The 19,258-nt window shown below is 33.9% G+C and overlaps 1 protein-coding gene across 1 annotated transcript in view; it reads left to right on the top strand.

The window, feature by feature from the left end:
- The window catches only part of COL24A1 (collagen type XXIV alpha 1 chain), a 350,400-nt gene that overhangs the window by 254,031 nt on the left and 77,111 nt on the right, over window positions 1-19,258 (top strand). The window contains exons 37-42 of the mRNA XM_070467179.1: window positions 3,193-3,246; window positions 4,867-4,974; window positions 8,543-8,596; window positions 8,852-8,905; window positions 9,536-9,592; window positions 16,642-16,695. Coding sequence (XP_070323280.1) covers window positions 3,193-3,246; window positions 4,867-4,974; window positions 8,543-8,596; window positions 8,852-8,905; window positions 9,536-9,592; window positions 16,642-16,695 — 381 coding nt within the window. The remainder of the gene's footprint in view (window positions 1-3,192; window positions 3,247-4,866; window positions 4,975-8,542; window positions 8,597-8,851; window positions 8,906-9,535; window positions 9,593-16,641; window positions 16,696-19,258) is intronic.

Raw genomic sequence — 19,258 nt, forward strand, 5'->3', positions numbered from 1 at the left:
TGTCTTATTTTAAAAATGGAAGGGTCCAAGTAGTAAATAACTGGAAAACATGATGTCAGAGAAATAGGAGGTGGCAGATCATATAGGGGCCTATAGACCATGATAAGCGATTTAAAGATTATCCTGATTGCAATGGGAAGCCATTTGGAAGGTTTTACACAAGGAGAGATGTTTGATTAAAACTGTTCATGATCATTTGGGTTACTCTGAAGAAATGGAATGTAAGGGTGAAAGTGGACCAAATCACTTACAAGGCTGTGGCAGTCATGTAGATGAAAAAATGATAGAGTGACTTGGAATGCAGGGGAGCAATAGAGAGTAAATAATGATCAGATTCAAGACATCTTGGAGATATAGTTGACTGGATTTGCTCATGGTTTGGATGTTGAGAAAGAGGGAAAGCATAATAAAGAAAAAATATGATTTTTAGGTGCGCTACTGAGTTGTTGCTTATTACAATTAAGTGTCTAATAGGGTTACAGATTGGTACTTAGACATGTGCAAATATAAAATTTATTTCTGGCTAATCTGGTTTTCCTCACAAGTCCTAACTTAGATTAGTGAAGAGTGGTTGGGGAATTGAGAAAGAAAGGAAACTTTTATATCCAATTCAGTTAAAAGCTTAATCTATTCATATAATTTAGTAGTCTCTTTGGGTAAAGCTCAGATTCTTGTGATGCTAAGAGGTCTTCCACCTTCTTCTTTTCTTACTTCCTAATACTGACTGTGTTTGCAGTGGTGGCAAGGATGAGGAGGCCTTGGATCTAGAATACTGGACAAAAGATGGGAACTAGTGATTCACATATAGATGCTGAATTACTGTATGAAGAGATATTCATTCTTCCTTAATAATCAGGAATATGTGAATTGAAATCCCTAATAATATGTCATTTTGCTCCCTTGAGATGGACAAATTTTAAGTCTGATAGTACCAAACATTTAAGATTTGGAGTAATTGGAACTTGTAAATGTAGCTTTGAGAGATGTAAATAGGCTAAAACTCTGGAGAACAAGTTGGCAAAATCTTATGTACTGAAAGTTACATGTATCCTGCAAGCCAGCAATTCAATTCCAGAGTATACACCCTCACCCAAAAAGCTCTTGATGTAGGTATATGGAGGTAGGTGCAAAAGTATTTATTGAAGGGCTGTTCATAGCATAAAAAACAAAGCAAAGCAAAACAAACAAACAAAAAACTACCAAAAGTTCATCACTAGGGAAGTGGCTGAGTAAGTTGTGGTTTGATTACAGAACGGAATCCTACTATTTAATGTTGTAGCTCAGTCGGTAAGAATCTGGAATGTGGGACACCTGGGTTCGATCCCTGGGTCGGGGAGATCCCCTGGAGAAGGAAATGGCAACCCACTCCAGCATTCTTGCCTAAGAAATCCTATGGACAGAGGAGTCTGGCCGGCTACAGTCCACGAGGTCACAAGAGTCGGACACAACTTAGTGACTAAACCACAACCACCACCACTATAGAAGTGAATACAAAATGTAAGTAGAGTAGAGACACTAAATAATTTCAAAAGCAAAATATTGTTCTAAAAAAATTTTCAAAAGAATGTGTAAAGTATGATACTGCTTATTGAAAGTTTCAAAAGATGCAACATAAGCATATAATGCTTGGGAATATATACAAATGGAGTAAAAATGTAAATAAATGCATGAGAATAATAAATAAATTAAAGACAATGGTTGCACCTGAGTGAGGAGAGGTGATACGTTTACAAATATAAGTGCATATATGGGACTTAAGTCTTATGTGTATTTGTGTGTGTATAGCTCCTATTTCTTAAAGTGGGTGGTAGACACGTGGGTGTTTATTATGCCTTTTATTAATAAGCTTTTAAATATATTTAATTATTACATAATGCCCTTTGAAAAGGCAACAGAAATTAATGAGAACTGACATTTATTGAGCTCTTCAAGTATAAGCCTAGTCCTTTCTCATTCAATCTTAGTAACTCTTTGAAGAAGTATTAATACACCCCTGCTATATAACAGGAAACTAAGGCCTTTAGAGGTGAAATAATCTACCTATAGTCATACAGCTGTTAGGTGACACAGCCAAAATATGCAACTAGAGCAGTCTGGCTTAATTGCTCACGTCGTTAACCTCTGTAAATGTTAATCATCCTCTCTTAAAAAGGCCACGTTAACCGCAAAGAAGTCTCACATTAGTGCAAGATCATTTCAACCTCTGGATGCAGCTGGAACTACAGCAATAGAACTTAACCGCTTTGGCCTCTAAATTCAGCGGATTTTCTGAGGCTAGAAGAACATTTGCTCAGGAGCACAGGGCATGAGTCATTTCCTTAGGTATCTGTTTATTCGTTTAACAAATATTTATCAAGAGCCTCCGTAGCACAGTGGTAAACCACAATTTATTTCTTGTCTACATCATTTTTGCCTTTTGCCAAGTTTTGGGACACAAATTTGAAATTTCCATTTCCATTTCCAACTAATGCAAGGAATGCTGTGATTAATTATTAGCTATTTTTGAATTTGCAGCCTGGCTTACTGTGGATCTCATTTAAGCCTAACCATTGTCGACCTGCAAATTCATATGACATTAAAATATTTTAACCACTTCTTACTTTAAAAAAAAAAAGTGTTTATTGAGAACTTTTAGTTAAATAAAATACCGATTTAAATAAAAATATTGTTTTAAACAGTTTAATATGACTACGTCCTTTCTCTCAATGTGTTTCCCCTTTCTCCTTTTTTTTTCCCCACAGATAAAAGAGTATTTGCTTAATTTTACCCTTTAGTGAGATTTTGAGATTCTCCCTGACAATGTATTAGATATATTTTATAATCCTGTGCATTCAACAAGATGTTGAACCCAAAGTAGCTCATAGAACTGCTGACATGGATGCATTTAGGTTAACTTTAATTACTTTCTCACTGGCTGTGCTAAAACCAAGTTATTTTCCCTCTGTGATTAAGAATGGTTTCATTTTGTCTATCTTGACTGGTTTGTATATGTGAACTTTACTCACTAGTAATAACTGGGCCTCTAACTCATCATGACCTCTTTTTAAATAGTTATACAAGCATAATAATATTGAGAAGTAGCCCACATTTTTACTTACTGTTCAAGTCAGTGATCATGTGATGTAAGTATTTAACCATTCTATCTAGTCCTGTCTCTAATAATTTATTTCCTTTTTTATACTTAATATTCAGGGACCTGAAGGAATTACAGGAATTCCAGGACAAAGAGGTCGTCCAGGAAAGAAGGTAATTTTGTTTTTACATCTTTTTATGTTGGTTTTCTTTATTCTGATGTGCACATAGCTCCATAGCATAGTGATGTTTTTATTTGTTCTAGAAATAAAGCATTAAAGAGCTATAAATTTGACTTAAAAGGCACAGTTGTATAAATTAATATTTAATTCCACATAGGAGTACCTTTTACCTTAATTATCTGAAGTCAAATTTTTTACTTTGTCATTTCTAAAAAGATCTTTGCCTTTTCTTCTCATCTTTACCAGAAATTCTGTAGTAGACCATGGGCATGAAAAGAGAGAAAAGAAAAAATATTATACCATTTGTGCCATTTTATAACAACTTTAGTAAGATATTTAGGGGAGAGAAGTATTATTAGAATTGTTTCTGGCTTGTTTGAATATATTTTTCTAGATTGAAAAGGTTATTATTGATTTTATCTTCTCTATTATTAACTAAGAGACACAAAACAATATGTGTTATTTGCTTCCTTTTACTAAGAAAATGTGATGTGTTTGTAAAATTTAGTACTTTATAACTAATTCATACTTGGATAGAGTCAATAATTTGTTCAAGTATTGGTGAAACATAGAAATTATTTTCCCATTGTAATACAATAAATTTGAATATATTTACTATAATTAACTACAAATCACACCATATTCTAGTTCCCAAAATTGAATTACATCATTTCTGTGCACCTAATATACACCTAATCCATCTTTCTCATAACTTGGGGGTCAGTATAAGAAATAATAAAAGATAAAAGTAAATGAAGTATATTTTAGTTACCATTCTTATCAATGAAATAATGCCCAATATTGAAGTCTCTTTTCATCATAATGTTCTTTTTAAATGGTTTTACAAGTAGGACAGTGCAGATCCTTACAGCAACCTGTGAATTATTATGAATCACCAGAAATTTCCTGACTGTAATCATAGTTTAGTTTTTCTTTGTGTCTACTTGATTGTCAATAATAGAACTAAGTTACCACATGTGGAGAATAAATTATAACATTTACTATTTAAAAGCAGCTGTACTTTGATATTAGAGAATGATCAGTTAGCCTGTTGAAAAACAGAAGAATTGGTTTTCAGATGGATATAAAATCATGTAAAAATGTTACAGATTTTTAAAGACAAACTCCAACCAAGTGCTGATGTTGAGTATACAGAACTGCACACTAGAGTCTTTATGCATTAAATGTATCTTTGGGGCACTGAAATTCTCTGTAGAAACAGGCTTGTCATAGGGCCTGTGTTTTCTCAGGATGTGAGTAAACATATGCGTGCATGCATTTGTACATAAATACATAACAAGTTTCACAAATAAAAAACTTGGTTATTTGTAATTCAGCATGAGCACCAAACTTCCCTGCTTATTTGTGCAAAAATGTTTGTATTCTTTTTTCCAAAATTGCTTTTAATTACATTTTTAAGGTAACCCAGGTGGTGATGGTATGTTGTTATCATCAGTGCTGGTCTGTAGTACTAGTAAGTTAAAACAAAGTTACTGTTTATAGAATTTTGCCTACAGAATATCCTCTGGTGCCATTCAGATATATGATGTAGTTGAGTAATTTAAGTATAAGGTTTTTTCTTACTTTTCTCTCTTACTAATGGCATCGGCAGGGCGATAAAGGACAGATGGGGCCTGCAGGAGAAACTGGAAACAGAGGCGCTCCTGGACAAACTGGGGAAAGTGGTCTGAAGGGTGCCAGAGGAACTCGAGGTGCTGTGGTCAGTATCTGATTTGTCTCCAAAACTCAGTTCACTGCGGATGGAAAGAAATGTATCCATGTCTAAAAGCTTCATCTCTTGATTAATTTTACAGAGAAAGCAAAAGTTCCATTGAAAATAATCTACCTCCATGGGATATGGAGAATTGTAAGCATTCCACAGTACTTAAATGGCTTAGTGGTTTCTGGACATGAAAAAGGAAAGGGGGAAAAAAAATCTCAAAATGGAAATAAAATATGAAGTAAGATTTTAAAAAATCAGATTATAACTCCCAACCTAAGTAGGAAAGTTTATACAGTTGTATTTGAAATCAGGATTTAATATCTGTATAAAATTTTGCCGTCATGGTTGACAAATTGCTTTGAAAATTAGATTAGTCAAAAATGGGTTTTCTTTATATGCTTAAACTCTCATGCTTATCTAGAGATTATATCTTTCTAACCAACTGTGGTTATCTCCGAAACAGCTACTGATTTTTAATCTTTTGTATGAATTTTACATGATATTGGAAGCAAAGATAGCATGATACTTTTGAAACTGTAATATCAAAATTATGTTGCTAACATATTTTAACTTGTTCAAAAAGTCACAGAAGAAAGAGATGCAAAATATTTAAGAGATTATCCAGTTTAGTCTTTTGAGCATTGCATAAACTTATTTATCAAATCTATATGTATTTCCTAGTCACCATTTAAATGTCACAAGTAGCTTTTCACCAAGGCCTTCTGGAGAGCAGTGAATAATCCATTTGTTGTCTGAGGAAGGTTTTCCTTAGCCTCATTTTAGGGGAAAATCACATGAAGAGATATATTGTTTAGACTGGAGTATCAAAATGCAGTCTTTGATGGGGAACTCTTTTAGTTGAAGCTCTCTGATGTTCTAAATGCAATTCTCTATCTGTTATCTCCTCTATCACTTATTCTCAATTCTAAGACTCTCAGCCTCATTTAAAATCTTCCATTCCGTACTGTCATCTTACTAAGTCAGGTAGTATGTACTTCCTTTTATTTAAATTGCTAATATTTTTCTTCTATGTCCTATGCATTAAAAAATGGTATATAATGTGATATCCAAGAGTAGAATTGCTGGATCATATGGTAGTTCTGTTTTTAATTTTAATTTTTTGAGGAGCCTGCATACTGTTCTCCATAATGGTGCACCAATTTATATTCCTACCAACAGTGAACGAGGGTTCCCTTTTCTCCACATCCTTCCCAACACTTGATATTTGTTGTCTTTTTTATAATAGCCGTTCTAATAGCTATGAGGTGATATCTCATTGTGGTTTTGGTTTGCATTTCCCTGATGATTAGTGATGTTGGGCATCTTTCCATGTGCCTGTTGGCTGCCTATGCCCTTTTTAAATTGGATTGTTTGTTTTTTTGATGTTGAGTTGTATGAATTATTTTTATATTTAGATATTAACCCCTTATCAGATTCATTGTTTGCAAATATCTTCTCCCATTCAGTAGGTGACCTTTTGCTTTATTGATAGTTTCTTTGGCTGTGTAAAAGCTATTTTGTTTGATATTGTCTACTTATTTTTCCTTTTGTTTATTTTACCTGAGGAGAGATATAAAAAAATTATTTCCTAGACCAATATCAAAGAGCATACAGTCTGTGTTTTCTTCTAGAAATATATGGTTTCAAGTCTTACATTTGAGTCTTTTATGGGAATACTTCATATTAATCCTTTTGATGTTTGCTAATCTGATAAATGAAATAGTATGTCTCATTTTCTTTCTTATATTTTCTTGCTTGGCAACTAAATAAATTGTACTTTTTGCCCTGAAAGTTGCCTGTTCATATATACTTTACATATTTTTCTATTAGACTGTTTTCTTTTTCTTAATTGCAAGAACACCTTATATAGTTTAGATAATATATTTTTGTTAAATATGTTGCAAATATATTACAAATCTATTTCCCTTTCTATCATTTATCTTCTTTACACTATCTTTCACTGGACAGAGGTTTTAATTATTACAATCAAATTTGTCAGTCTTACTGTTAACAGTCTAGGTTTTGTTTGTTCATTAGAAATGACTTTCTTACATAAAGTATATAAAAGTATTCATTCATATCCTTTTCCTAATATTGTTACCCTTAGCCCTGTTAAAGCATATGGAGTTTATTTTGCTATAAGTTGTAAGGGACTAATTTCTTTTTTCCATGTTCTTAGCCAGTTGTCTCAATGCTATTTAATAAATCTATTTTCCAGTTTTCTGAAATGCTACCCTTACTGTAAGCTACTCTCAAATAATGGTCTGTTTTCATTTTCTCTATTTTCTTTTCTCAATTTTTTAGTTTATTACTAGGTACCACACCATTTAAAATGTTACATCATTACAGTATCTTTTGAGATGAGATCTAAAAGGGCAAATATGTCATAATTTATTTTTCTGAAAAGCTCGGCTCTTACTATGATTTTGTCTGTTTTTTGTTTGAACTTTAAAATACAATTCTGCAAGTTCCTTTAATATTGAATCATTCATAGAAATAGAATTACCATATTCATTCTATGAATGATTAGCATGTATCTTTTTATTTACTTATATCTTCTATATCCTTCAATTAAGCTTTGTTATTTCCTTTATCTCTGTTCTTACACCTTTCTTATTAGGTGTATTGTTAGTTTCTTACAGATTTTCCTGTTTTTAGGGTAGTCATTTTTTCTAGTTCATCTTCTTACTGGTCTGTGTAAGAAATCTTTTTTTAAAACTTTATATTTATTTCAGTGAATTTTAATAATTCTAAGGATTTCTTAGGTAAATAATTGTATCACCTCCTCATATTTATTATTTATTATCCTTACTTATTTCATTGCTTAGAACTTCTGGCTGGTGTGGCATTTGGCTGTGCCTTAGTTTCCTTATCTCCTATTTATTTTGAGACTCAAATAGAAGAGTTGGTGTGAAAACTTTTTAATAATATAAAAGTAAGGGACATTTTTAAGAGTATTATTTTTGCTTTTTTTCAGTTGTCATCTTCTCAGTAGTTTAGGAACATTTACTGATTTGCCTTTAACTTATGATTTCCTCATCTGTATAAATTGATAATAAGTGTAAATAATAGAGGTGAATATTATACATAAGTTGTCAACCAATTCTCTTTTAACAGCTTTGACCAGAGTTGAAATCATGTTCATCAAAGCACCTGAGGCTATGAATGAGTACAGAGTTCTTGATCCTATCATGACAATACTAAACACTATCAGAATTCACTCCCTAATATTTAGTGATGTGCAAATACCACAAACTTTGGCAAATGCAAACTACATTTCCAAGAATTTGCTGGAAGTTTACAGCATTCTGGCAACTGAAAGTATTTCTTTTAATAAGATTAAAGATGTTCATACCAGAAATAAACCAAAGAAACATATTTTTGTGGGACTTATATGGTTCAGAAGTAAAATAAGATGCAGGTTGGAGAATTACTTTTTGTTTTCCTATTTCAGACTAGATAGAATTTCGTATTTTGAAAAATCTAAGTTTTAAATAACAAAAATGCAGGTTTAACAATTTAAACAATTGTCTGTTTTCTTTTTAATGTTTGCTTTGTTTTTTAGGGACATTTAGGATTAATGGGACCTGCTGGAGAACCTGGAATTCTAGGATATAGGGTAAGCATTTCTAATTGGAAATAAGAAATGTATATTTGCATAAAAACATTACATAAAGATGTCATCCCAAATATACAAATTCAGATGAAATCTCCTGATAATGCTTTCTAGCATATTTAGACATCAGGCTCCTATACAGTGAATCCTATTTTTCTTTCAGAATTAGTGCAATATCTAATGGCATAGCCATGATAGTATTATGTAGAACACATACTAATGATATGGAGATTTTCTACTTACTTGTCCTTCTCTTAGGGCCATGAAGGTCAACCAGGACTTTCTGGGTTGCCAGGACCTAAAGGAGAAAAGGTGTGTATGTTTATATCGACTTTTTAATCCTAAAAGTAAACACTGAATTCATGTGTTCTTTCTGAAAGTATGCTGGAAACATTTTCAAATAATAAAAGTACTTTTCAACTTGGGAAGTATTGTAGATTCTAGAAGAAAAATAAATATAAAGGGAGAAATATCTAAAATAATTAAGAAGTCTTTGATGGATAGTTTCAAGATTGAGGTGAAACGATATATGTTACAGTACTTTGCAATCTGTAAAACTAATGTTAATTTGCTTATTGAAAGAGATTGTGAGACTCTAGATTAAATGACTAACTATAGTACATTTATGGTAAAATTTTTATGAATTAAGAATAACTACAACAGTACTCCTCTTGATTTGTAATATTGTTGGAAAACTGACACTGAGAAAATTAGTAAGCTGCTTTTTATGTAACTACAGGAGATTGACACTTCCAAAGAGAACGATATATGAATTACAACTGTGGATAAAGTATCATGTGCTAAGTTTTGTAGATAAAACTTTTTCATTTAAAAAAGATAAAACCAGATTGCGTATTTTATAACCTATTAGAAATAATAGGCTTAATTTTTAAAAATTTATTTCATTAATTTAACTTTATTTATAAATCATCTTCATTGTAGGGTTATCCAGGAGAAGATAATACAATCCTAGGACCACCTGGGCCTCGAGGTGAACCAGTAAGTTTTTTTCTAAAATTATTTTGATGTTTTAAGATAAAAAGCAGTTCGTACAATAGATTCATAGCACCAGTTACATCTTTTTAAGAAGTATTTTATTTGTTGTTTTTAGTTTTGTAACATGGTTTTATATGACAGCAGTACTTGCAGTCATATAATCTAAATAGGAAAACTGTTTATATACAGGTCAAGATCCTTAGCATTATATAGAAGTTTATTATTGGAACTTTCAAATCTAATTTCCAGCGTTAAATTCATGATAACAACTTTTTACAAAGATTATCAAAATATTACATACTCTAGGCATTTAGGGCAAATATTTATACATCAAATTCAGATTCATATCTAAAGTATGTTTAAAAATCTGATCTGTGTCCTTATTTATAGTTGTTTATACACAGTTACCAAATGATTTCAAAATTCATCTAACTAGTTATTAGAGCCAATATTCTTTAAATATTATTAATCTGTAACCTTCTAATTAAGCATTTTAAAGACTAGCTGTAACCATGATTTTTTAAAAGTAGCTCTTCTATCTTTGATTATCTGAATAACTGTCTCTATGCTCATACTTAATTAAAACAGTGTGCAGGATGTATGTAAATCAAATGAATACTGCAAAAATGCCTGGTTCATAGAAATAAATATACTTGGTTAAATTTTCCATATTTCACATGATGTCATATAAGATAAAAGAATCCTGAAACAGAAGAATCAGAATATACAGTCACTCCCCAATATTTTGACCTGACTCTTTGGAAATCATTGAAAAGTATACTCTGTTTTAGAAATAGGAAAAATTCTAGAGTTTTTCCAAGTAAATCAAACCAATCTCACACAGAGGCAAACTCATCTATAAGAATATATGAAATTTTATATCAGAAATCAACAAAAAATGAAAAGACACCTACTGAATGGAAGAAAATTCTTGCAAATGATATGACCACTAAGGGACTAATATCCAAATTATATAAACATTTCATACATTTCATATACATTTCAATAGCCAAAAAAAAAAAATCCACTTTAAAAAATGGGCAGAAGACCTGTATAGACATTTTTCCAAAGAAAACATACAGATGGCCAGCCAGGCATATGAAGATACTCAACATTGTTAATCATCAGAGAAATGCCAATTAAAACCACAATGAGATAATCACCTCACACCTAGATGGCTGTCATCAAAAAGACCACAAATTACAAATGTTGGTGAGGTGGTAGAGAAAAGAGAACCCTGTGCACTGTTGGTGGAAATTTAAATTGGTGCATCTATATGCAAAACACTATGAGGTTTTTCAAACAACTAAAAATAGAACTGCCATATGACCCATCAATTCCATTCCTGGGTACATATTCAAAAAACAAAAACAGTAATCAGGAAAGATATATGCACCCCAATTCCATAGCAGCAATGTTTACCAAGATATGAAATCAGCTTAAACGTCCATCCACAGATGAATGAATGAAGAAGATGTAGTCATATATATATATGCACACACACACACATATACCCCAAAATATATACAATACTACTCATTTACCACAATATGGGTAGACTAAGAGATAATTTTGCTAAGTGAAATAAATCAGAGAAATAAAAATACTATGTGATATCACATATATAGAATCTAAAAAATGAAGCAGTAAATATAACAAAAAAGAAGCAGACTCACAGATATAGAGAACAAACTAGTGGTTAACACTGCAGAGGGAGAATGAGGGAGAGGCAAGATAAGGTTAAGGGATTAACAGTTTACTGATGGGAGACATACTAATACATCTTTTGTTCAGGTCAGTTCAGTTCAGTTGCTCAGTACTGTCTGACTCTTTGCAACCCCATGGACTGTAGCACACCAGGTCTCCCTGTCCATCACCAACTCCCGCAGTTTACTCAAACTCATGTCCATTGAGTCAGTGATGCCATCTAACCATCTCATCCTCTGTCGTCCCCTTCTCCTCCTACCTTCAATCTTTCGCAGCATCAGGGTCTTTTCAAATGTGTCAGTTCTTCAGATCAGGTGGTCAAAGTATTGGAGTTTCAGCTTCAGCATCAGTCCTTACAATGAATACTCAGTACTAATTTCCTTTAGGATGGACTGGTTGGATCTCCTGGCAGTCCAAGTCTCAAGAGTCTTCTCCAACACCACAGTTCAAAAGCATCAATTCTTCAGCGCTCAGCTTTCTTTATAGTCCAACTCTCACATCCATACATGACTACTGGAAAAACCAAAGCTTTGACTAGATGGAACTTTGTCAGCAAAGTAATGTCTTTGCTTTTTAATATGCTGTCTAGGTTGGTCATAACTTTTCTTCCAAGGAGAAAGCGTCTTTTAATTTCCTGGCTGCAGTAATCATCTGCAGTGATTTTAGAGCCCCCCCAAAATAAAGTCTGTCACTGTTTCCATTGTTTCCCCATCTATTTACCATGAAGTGATGGGACCAGATGCCATGATCTGTTTTCTGAATGTTGAGTTTAAACCAACTTTTTCACTCTCCACTTTCCCTTTCATTGAGAGGTTCTTTAGTTCTTCTTTGCTTTCTGCCCTAAGGGTGGTGTCATCTGCAAATCTGCAGTTATTGGTATCTCTCCCGGCAGTCTTGATTCCAGCTTGTTGTTCATCCAGTCCGGCGTTTCTCATGATGTACTCTGCATATAAGTTAAATAAGCAGGGTAACAATATATAGCCTTGACATACTCCTTTCTGGATTTGGAACCAGTCTGTTGTTCCATGTCCAGTTCTAACTGTTGCTTCTTGACCTGCATACAGATTTCTCATGAGGCAGGTCAGGTGGTCTGGTATTCCCATCTCTTTCAGAATTTTCCACAGTTTGTTGTGATCCACATAGTCAAAGGCTTTGGCATAGACAATAAAGCAGAAATTGATGTTTTTCTGGAACTCTCTTGCTTTTTTGATGACCCAACGGATGTTGGCATTTTGATCTCTGGTTCCTCTGTCTTTTCTAAATCCAGCTTGAACATCTGGAAGTTCACAGTTCATGTACTGTTGAAGCCTGGCTTGGAGAATTTTGAGCATTACTTGCCTAGCGTGTGAGATGAGTGCAATTGTGCAGTAGTTTGAATGTTCTTTGGCATTGCCTTTCTTTGGGATTAGAATGAAAACTGACCTTTTCCAGTCCTGTGGCCACTGCTGAGTTTTCCAAATTTGTTGGCATACTGAGTATAGCACTTTTACAGCATCATCTTTTAGGATTTGAAATAGATCAACCGAATATCCATCACCTCCACTAGCTTTATTTGTAGTGATGCTTCCTAAGGCCCATTTGACTTCACATTCCAGGAGCTCTGGCTCTAGGTGAGTGATCACACCATTGTGATTATCTGGGCTGTGAAATTTTTTTTTGTATAGTTCTTCTGTGTATTCTTGCCACCTCTTCTTAATATCTTCTGCTTCTGTTAGGTCCATAACATTTCTTTCCTTTATTGTGCCCATCTTTGCGTGAACTGTTCCCTTGGTATCTCTAATTTTCTTGAAGAGATCTCTAGTCTTTCCCATTCAGTTGTTTTCTCTATTTCTTTGCACTGATCACTGAGGAAGGCTTTCTCATTTCTCCTTGCTATTCTTTGGAAGTCTGCATTCAAATGGGTATATATTTCCTATTCTCCTTTGCCTTTTGCTTCTCTTCTTTTCACAGGCATTATTAAGGCCTCCTCAGACAACCATTTTACCTTTTTATATTTCTTTTTCTTGGGGATGGTGTTGATCACTGCCTCCTGTACAATGTCACGAACCTCCTTCCATAGTTCTTCAGGCACTCTGTCTATCAGATCTGATCTCTTGAATCTATTCATCATTCCCACTGTATAATTGTAAGGGATTTGACTTAGGTCATATCAGAATGGTCTAGTGGTTTTCCCTACTTTCTTCAATTTAAGTCTGAATTTGGCAATAAGGAGTTCATGATCTGAGTGACAGTCAGCTCCTGGTCTTGTTTTGCTGACTGTATAGAGCTTCTCCATCTTTGGCTGCAAAGAATATAATCAGTCTGACTTCAGTGTTGACCATCTGGTGATGTCCATGTGTAGTCTTCTCTTGTGTTGTTGGAAGAGGGTGTCTGCTATGACCAGTGCGTTCTTTTGGCAAAACTCTGTTAGCCTTTGCCCTGCTTCACTCTGTACTCCAAGGCCAATTTGCCTGTTACTCCAGGTGTTTCTTGACTTCCTACTTTTGCATTCCAGCCCCCTATAATGAAAAGGACATCTTTTCAAGGTGTTAGTGCTAGAAGGTCTTGTAGGTCTTCATAGAACCGTTCGACTTCAGCTTCTTCAGCATTACTGGTCGAGACATAGACTTGGATTACTGTGATATTGAGTGGTTTGCCTTGGAAATGAACAGAGATCATTCTGTCAGTTTTTAGATTGTATTCAAGTACTGAATTTCAGACTCTTTTGTTGACTATGATGGCTACTCCATTTCTTCTAAGGGATTCTTGCCCACAGTAGTAGATGTAATGGTCATCTGAGTTAAATTCACCCATCCAGTCCATTTTAGTTTGCTGATTTCGAAAATGTCGATGTTCACTTTTGCCACCTCCTGTTTAACCACTTCCAATTTGCCTTGATTCATGAACCTAACATCACAGGTTCCTATGCAATATAGCTCTTTACAGCATCAGACTTTACTTCCATCACCAGTCACATCCACAACTGGGTGTTGTTTTTGCTTTAGCTCCATCTCCTCATTCTTTCTGGAGTTTTTTCTCTACTGATGTCCTGTAGCATATTGGACCCCTACCGACCTGGGGAGTTCATCTTTCAGTGTCCTATCTTTTTGCCTTTTCATACTGTTCATGGGTTTCTCAAGGCAAGAATACTGAAGTGTTTTGCCATTCCCTTCTCCAGTGGGCCATGTTTTGTCAGAACTCTCCACCATTACCCATCAGTCTTGGGTGGCCCTACATGACATGGCTCATGGTTTCATCAAGTTAGACAAGGCTGTGGTACATGGGATCAGATTGGTTAGTTTTTTGTGATTGTGGTTTTCAATCTGTCTGCCCTCTGATGGAGAAGGATAAGAGGCTTATGGAAGCTTCCTGATGAGAGAGACTGACTGGGGGGAAACTGGGTCTTGTTTGATTGGTGGGGCCATGCTCAGTAAACCTTTAATTATCTTTTGTTACCTATTATTGACCAGATACATTTCAGTATTCACAGGTATTAGTTTCTGCAAAGATCCCCTGGTCAATAAAAGGTACAAACTACTGTGTATTAGATAAGCTACAAGGATATATTGCACAACACAGGGAATATTGTCAGTGTTTTAACTGTAAATGAAGTACAACCTTTAAAAATTGTGAATCACTATGTTGTCCACCTAAAAACTTACATAATATTGTACATCAGCTATACCTCAATTGAAAAAAAGGAATTACAAGTTACTCCATAACTTATATAAATTTAAGAAGTAAATTGTTAAGAGACGGAATGATGTCTTTAAAAATTCTGTATCAAATACATTCTAAATGACTCTAAACCTCTGAGAGACAATAATATGGAAACAGTACAGATATTTAAAAGTACAAAGAAAAATATGGGCAAGTAGAATAGAGTAGTGCTCTTTTCCCCCAGATTCACATATTCCATGTTCAAAGGATGTCATTGAAATATAATAAATTTATTACACAGCTAGCATAATAATGGTCATTTTATTAGTAGACTTGAGACAGGTATGAAAATTAGACCAAGAATATTCTAAATAATTAAATCAAAGTCAGAGATTTTTGTCTTTACGTTATGTCTAATATCTTTATTCACATAGATGTAAGCTATTTATCCTTAATAAGTGTTATGGTTCTGATGATAATTTCTTTTGAGCTTTTTTTCAGATAGTTGATCCTAATATGTGATAATTGGCTTTTCAAGTGCATTTTAGAATAAGTAGTTTGAACTGCTTATCATATCAAAGGATTTCATATTAGAAATGTTTAGAAAAAGTCAAAACTAGGGCTTCCCTGATAGCTCAGTTGGTAAAGAATCCACCTGCAATGCAGGAAACCCCGGTTCGATATCTGAATCAGGAAGATCCACTGCAGAAGGGATAGGCTACCCACTCCAGTATTCTTGGGCTTCCCTTGTGGCTTAGCTGGTAAAGAATTCACCTGCAACGAGGGAGAGCTAGGTTCAATCCCTGGGTTAGGAAGATCCCCTGGAGAGGAAAAGGCTACCCACTCCAGTATTCTGGCCTGGAGAATTCCATGGACTGTATTGTCCATGGGGTCACAAAGAGTCAGACACGACTGAGTGACTTTCACCAGTTTATTCGTTTCTGCCTCAAGAATTAAAGTAAGTGTAATTTCTTTAGGTCAATTTATATCTTTAAGATTTTGCAGATTAAAGAATAGACAATATAATTTCTAATAAAGAATAATAAAGTAGAATTAGCTCTTAGATACTTTTTAAAAGGTGATGAAATATAATATTTTCCAATTAATGCAATTGATTAAGTGCATTAATCACTTAATTAATGGCTGAGTGGTCCTGCTTAAATTGTTTTCAATCATTTTAATGTACAAATGCAAGTTATTTTGATATCTTTTATAACATACTTTACTCATCTGAAAATTCACATTGTTACCTTGGACTTCATTTTGTCAGTATAGTATTTTTTCTAGCAGAATAATTCTGAGATTGTCTTTAAATAACCAGTGTTTATGGTGTTCTTCATTTGGTTGAAATTCATTCCTCTGAAATTATCTGATGGTGAGAGTGAAGAGTGTTCATCTCTCAGTCATTTCTGACTCTGTGATCCCGTGGACTATAGCCCTCCAGGCTCCTCTATCCATGGAATTCTCCAATCAAGAATACTGAAGTGGATAGCCATTCCCTTCTCCAGGAGATCTTCCCAACCCAGGGATTGAACCTGGGTCTCCCACATGGCAGGCAGATTCTTTACTGTCTAAGAGTGGAACTAAACAAGTTATTGTACATTTGATTTCATATTTTTACAGAAAAAAATATTCCACATTAACTATTTCATCTGTGTTCTCAAATACTTAGATACATTGATTGTTTCTGCGTGTGGTCTCTCTAGGGTCCAATGGGAGAACAAGGAGAGAGAGGAGAGCCTGGAGCAGAGGGATATAAGGTAATTCCTATAAATTTCACACCTTTCTTCTGAATATGAATAGGTTTCTCTGTGGTTCTGCTCAGTTGCAAATGAAAATAAGCATCATTGAGATAATTAGTAATATCTTATGTTTTTGATCCTAGAAGAAGCTCTTTGTATTTCCTGTTCCTTCTTTCTAAAATTATCTTCATCTCCTTCCATTGCTGCTTTGTCTCATCATTCAGATCTCACCTGAAATATTACTTTTGAGAGGGCTTCTCTAACTGCCCTTTCTATCCACCACTTTATATCTTGTCGTTCTTTTTTTTTTATTGCAAACTGCCACTTTATTTTTTTTTCATTGATTTATATTAGTTGGAGGCTAATTACTTTACAGTATTGTAGTGGGTTTTGTCATACATTGACATGAATCAGCCATGGAGTTACACTTTATATCTTATTACTCTATTTATTTTACGGCATTTAATGTTATCCAAATTATCTTACCACCTTTTTATACACTCATTTTTTGTCTATTGTCTACATCCCCTAAGAAAATATAATATCCATGAGAATAAGACTGACGTGTTTTTCATCATTATATCCCCAACTTTGAGAACACAAATTTCCTACTATATAGTAGAAGTTCATTAGAGACTTGTCAAGTGGATAAACACCATTATATTCTATGTCAATTCTTATCCTCTTCTATTCTTAAAAAGATTTTTAGAGACAAGCTGTATTGCTCAAATTATATTCGACTATGGAGAGAATTTATTCAGTGTCATTATTTATTAGCATATTTGTGTTGAGGATGTTCTGTATTCCTGCCCTGTATCTCTTCCATTTCTGTTTATAATGTCATATACTAAATAAAATATATATACTAATGTCATATACTAAATAAAATATATATATATCTTCCATTTCTGTTTATAATGTCATATACCAAATAAAATGGTCATTTGTTAACTCTCTGCCTAAACCTCCTATCTTTTTCCTTTGCTCACAACATTATCTGCTTGCTCACAAAATTACATAATCATTACTTACATAAATCCTGTCTACCCTTTATAATCTAATTCATACTCCCTTTTCTACTGTCTAGCAGCAAGCTTTCCCTCTAATCTAGTCCTATAGTATTTATTGGTTATAGAAGTCATTCAATACAAATATTTTACAATCTTCTGCTACTATCATTTTTGCTAATTGTTTTTAATGTGTAGATATCTTAACTCCTCAGTTTGAATATGACTTCTTTCTTGTATAATGTTTGTTTTAAGCCCTGCACATAATAGTATATAATATGTTGTTGTTCAGTCGTAAGTCCTGTCCAACTGTCTGAGACCCCCACGGACTGCAGCACACCAGGCTTCCCTGTCCTTCACTATCTCCCAGAGTTTGCTCAAACTCATGTCCATTGAGTCAACAGTGCCATCCAACCATCTCATCCTCTATCGCCCCCCTTCTCCTTTACTTGAAATTAGCTTTTCTTTGGGTTGAGAAGCCAACTCACAGCTTTCAGCATAATTTGAGGAGCTCCTTAAACTTCTTTAACTTTTTCTGTGCTAACTTCTCTACACGTTCTTAGGAAAATCAGGTTCTTATAATGTCTTCTTTTGACTTCTACCAACTACAACCAGTAACTATCAGCATGGCAAAAAAAAAAAAAAACAGCTAATTATTCTGTTGGAAGGGAAAGAATCTCTTCTTCACCTGGCTGGGAGAAGAAAAATCCTGCCCCTATTTTTCTGGATAGTCCCTACATTCTTCAGAAATCCTTCATCAGAGGAAAGTTTTTCCCTAGGATGGCTGTAGAATCTGGTTCTTCTTTAGTCCATAGAGTGCTGATGAAGTCTTCAGTCATGGATGTTTTACCACTTAATGTGATATACATTTTCTTGTGTGTCTTATTCCATCTTGTTTCTTAGGCTTTAAGAGTCATTTTGTCATTTGTTGATAGATCTATTTTAAAAAGTCATCGAGTGCCAGTCAGTCACAATAACTTCATTACTTAAACATCTCAAAGTCATGAAATACCCACACTTGTACCCTGCTACATTTTTCCAAGCACATGTTCAATTCAAACAGTGGAACTATGCTTTATTCATAGTTAGATTATTCTGTTATATCCTTACATGATACTTTTAAATGATTGCTTTTCTATATGGGCATTGTAAACATAACCATTTCACTCTAGTAAACAGATGGTCAGAATTATTATAAGCTTTTTTCAATTGTGCTCAAATGCACATAGCATAAAATTTACCATTTTAACCATTTTAAAATGGTATAATTTAGATACATTTACTATATTGGCAATATTGTACAATCATCACACATTGCCTAGCTCTAGAACATTTTCATCACCCCAAAAAAGAAACCCTGTGCTTGTTAAACAGTCATTCTACTTCTCCCAACCTGTGGAAACCACTACTCTGCTTTCTATCTCTACCAAATTATCTATTCTGTATCTTTCATATAATTGGGATCATAAAATATATAGCCTTCTGTGTCTGGCTTCTTTCACTTTACAGTGTTTTCAAGATTCATCCATGTTGTAAAATATGTCAGTACTTCATTCCTTTTTATGGTTGAATAA

The sequence above is a fragment of the Odocoileus virginianus genome, chromosome 5 (assembly GCF_023699985.2).
Source record: "Odocoileus virginianus isolate 20LAN1187 ecotype Illinois chromosome 5, Ovbor_1.2, whole genome shotgun sequence".
In the NCBI taxonomy this organism is placed as follows: domain Eukaryota; kingdom Metazoa; phylum Chordata; class Mammalia; order Artiodactyla; family Cervidae; genus Odocoileus; species Odocoileus virginianus.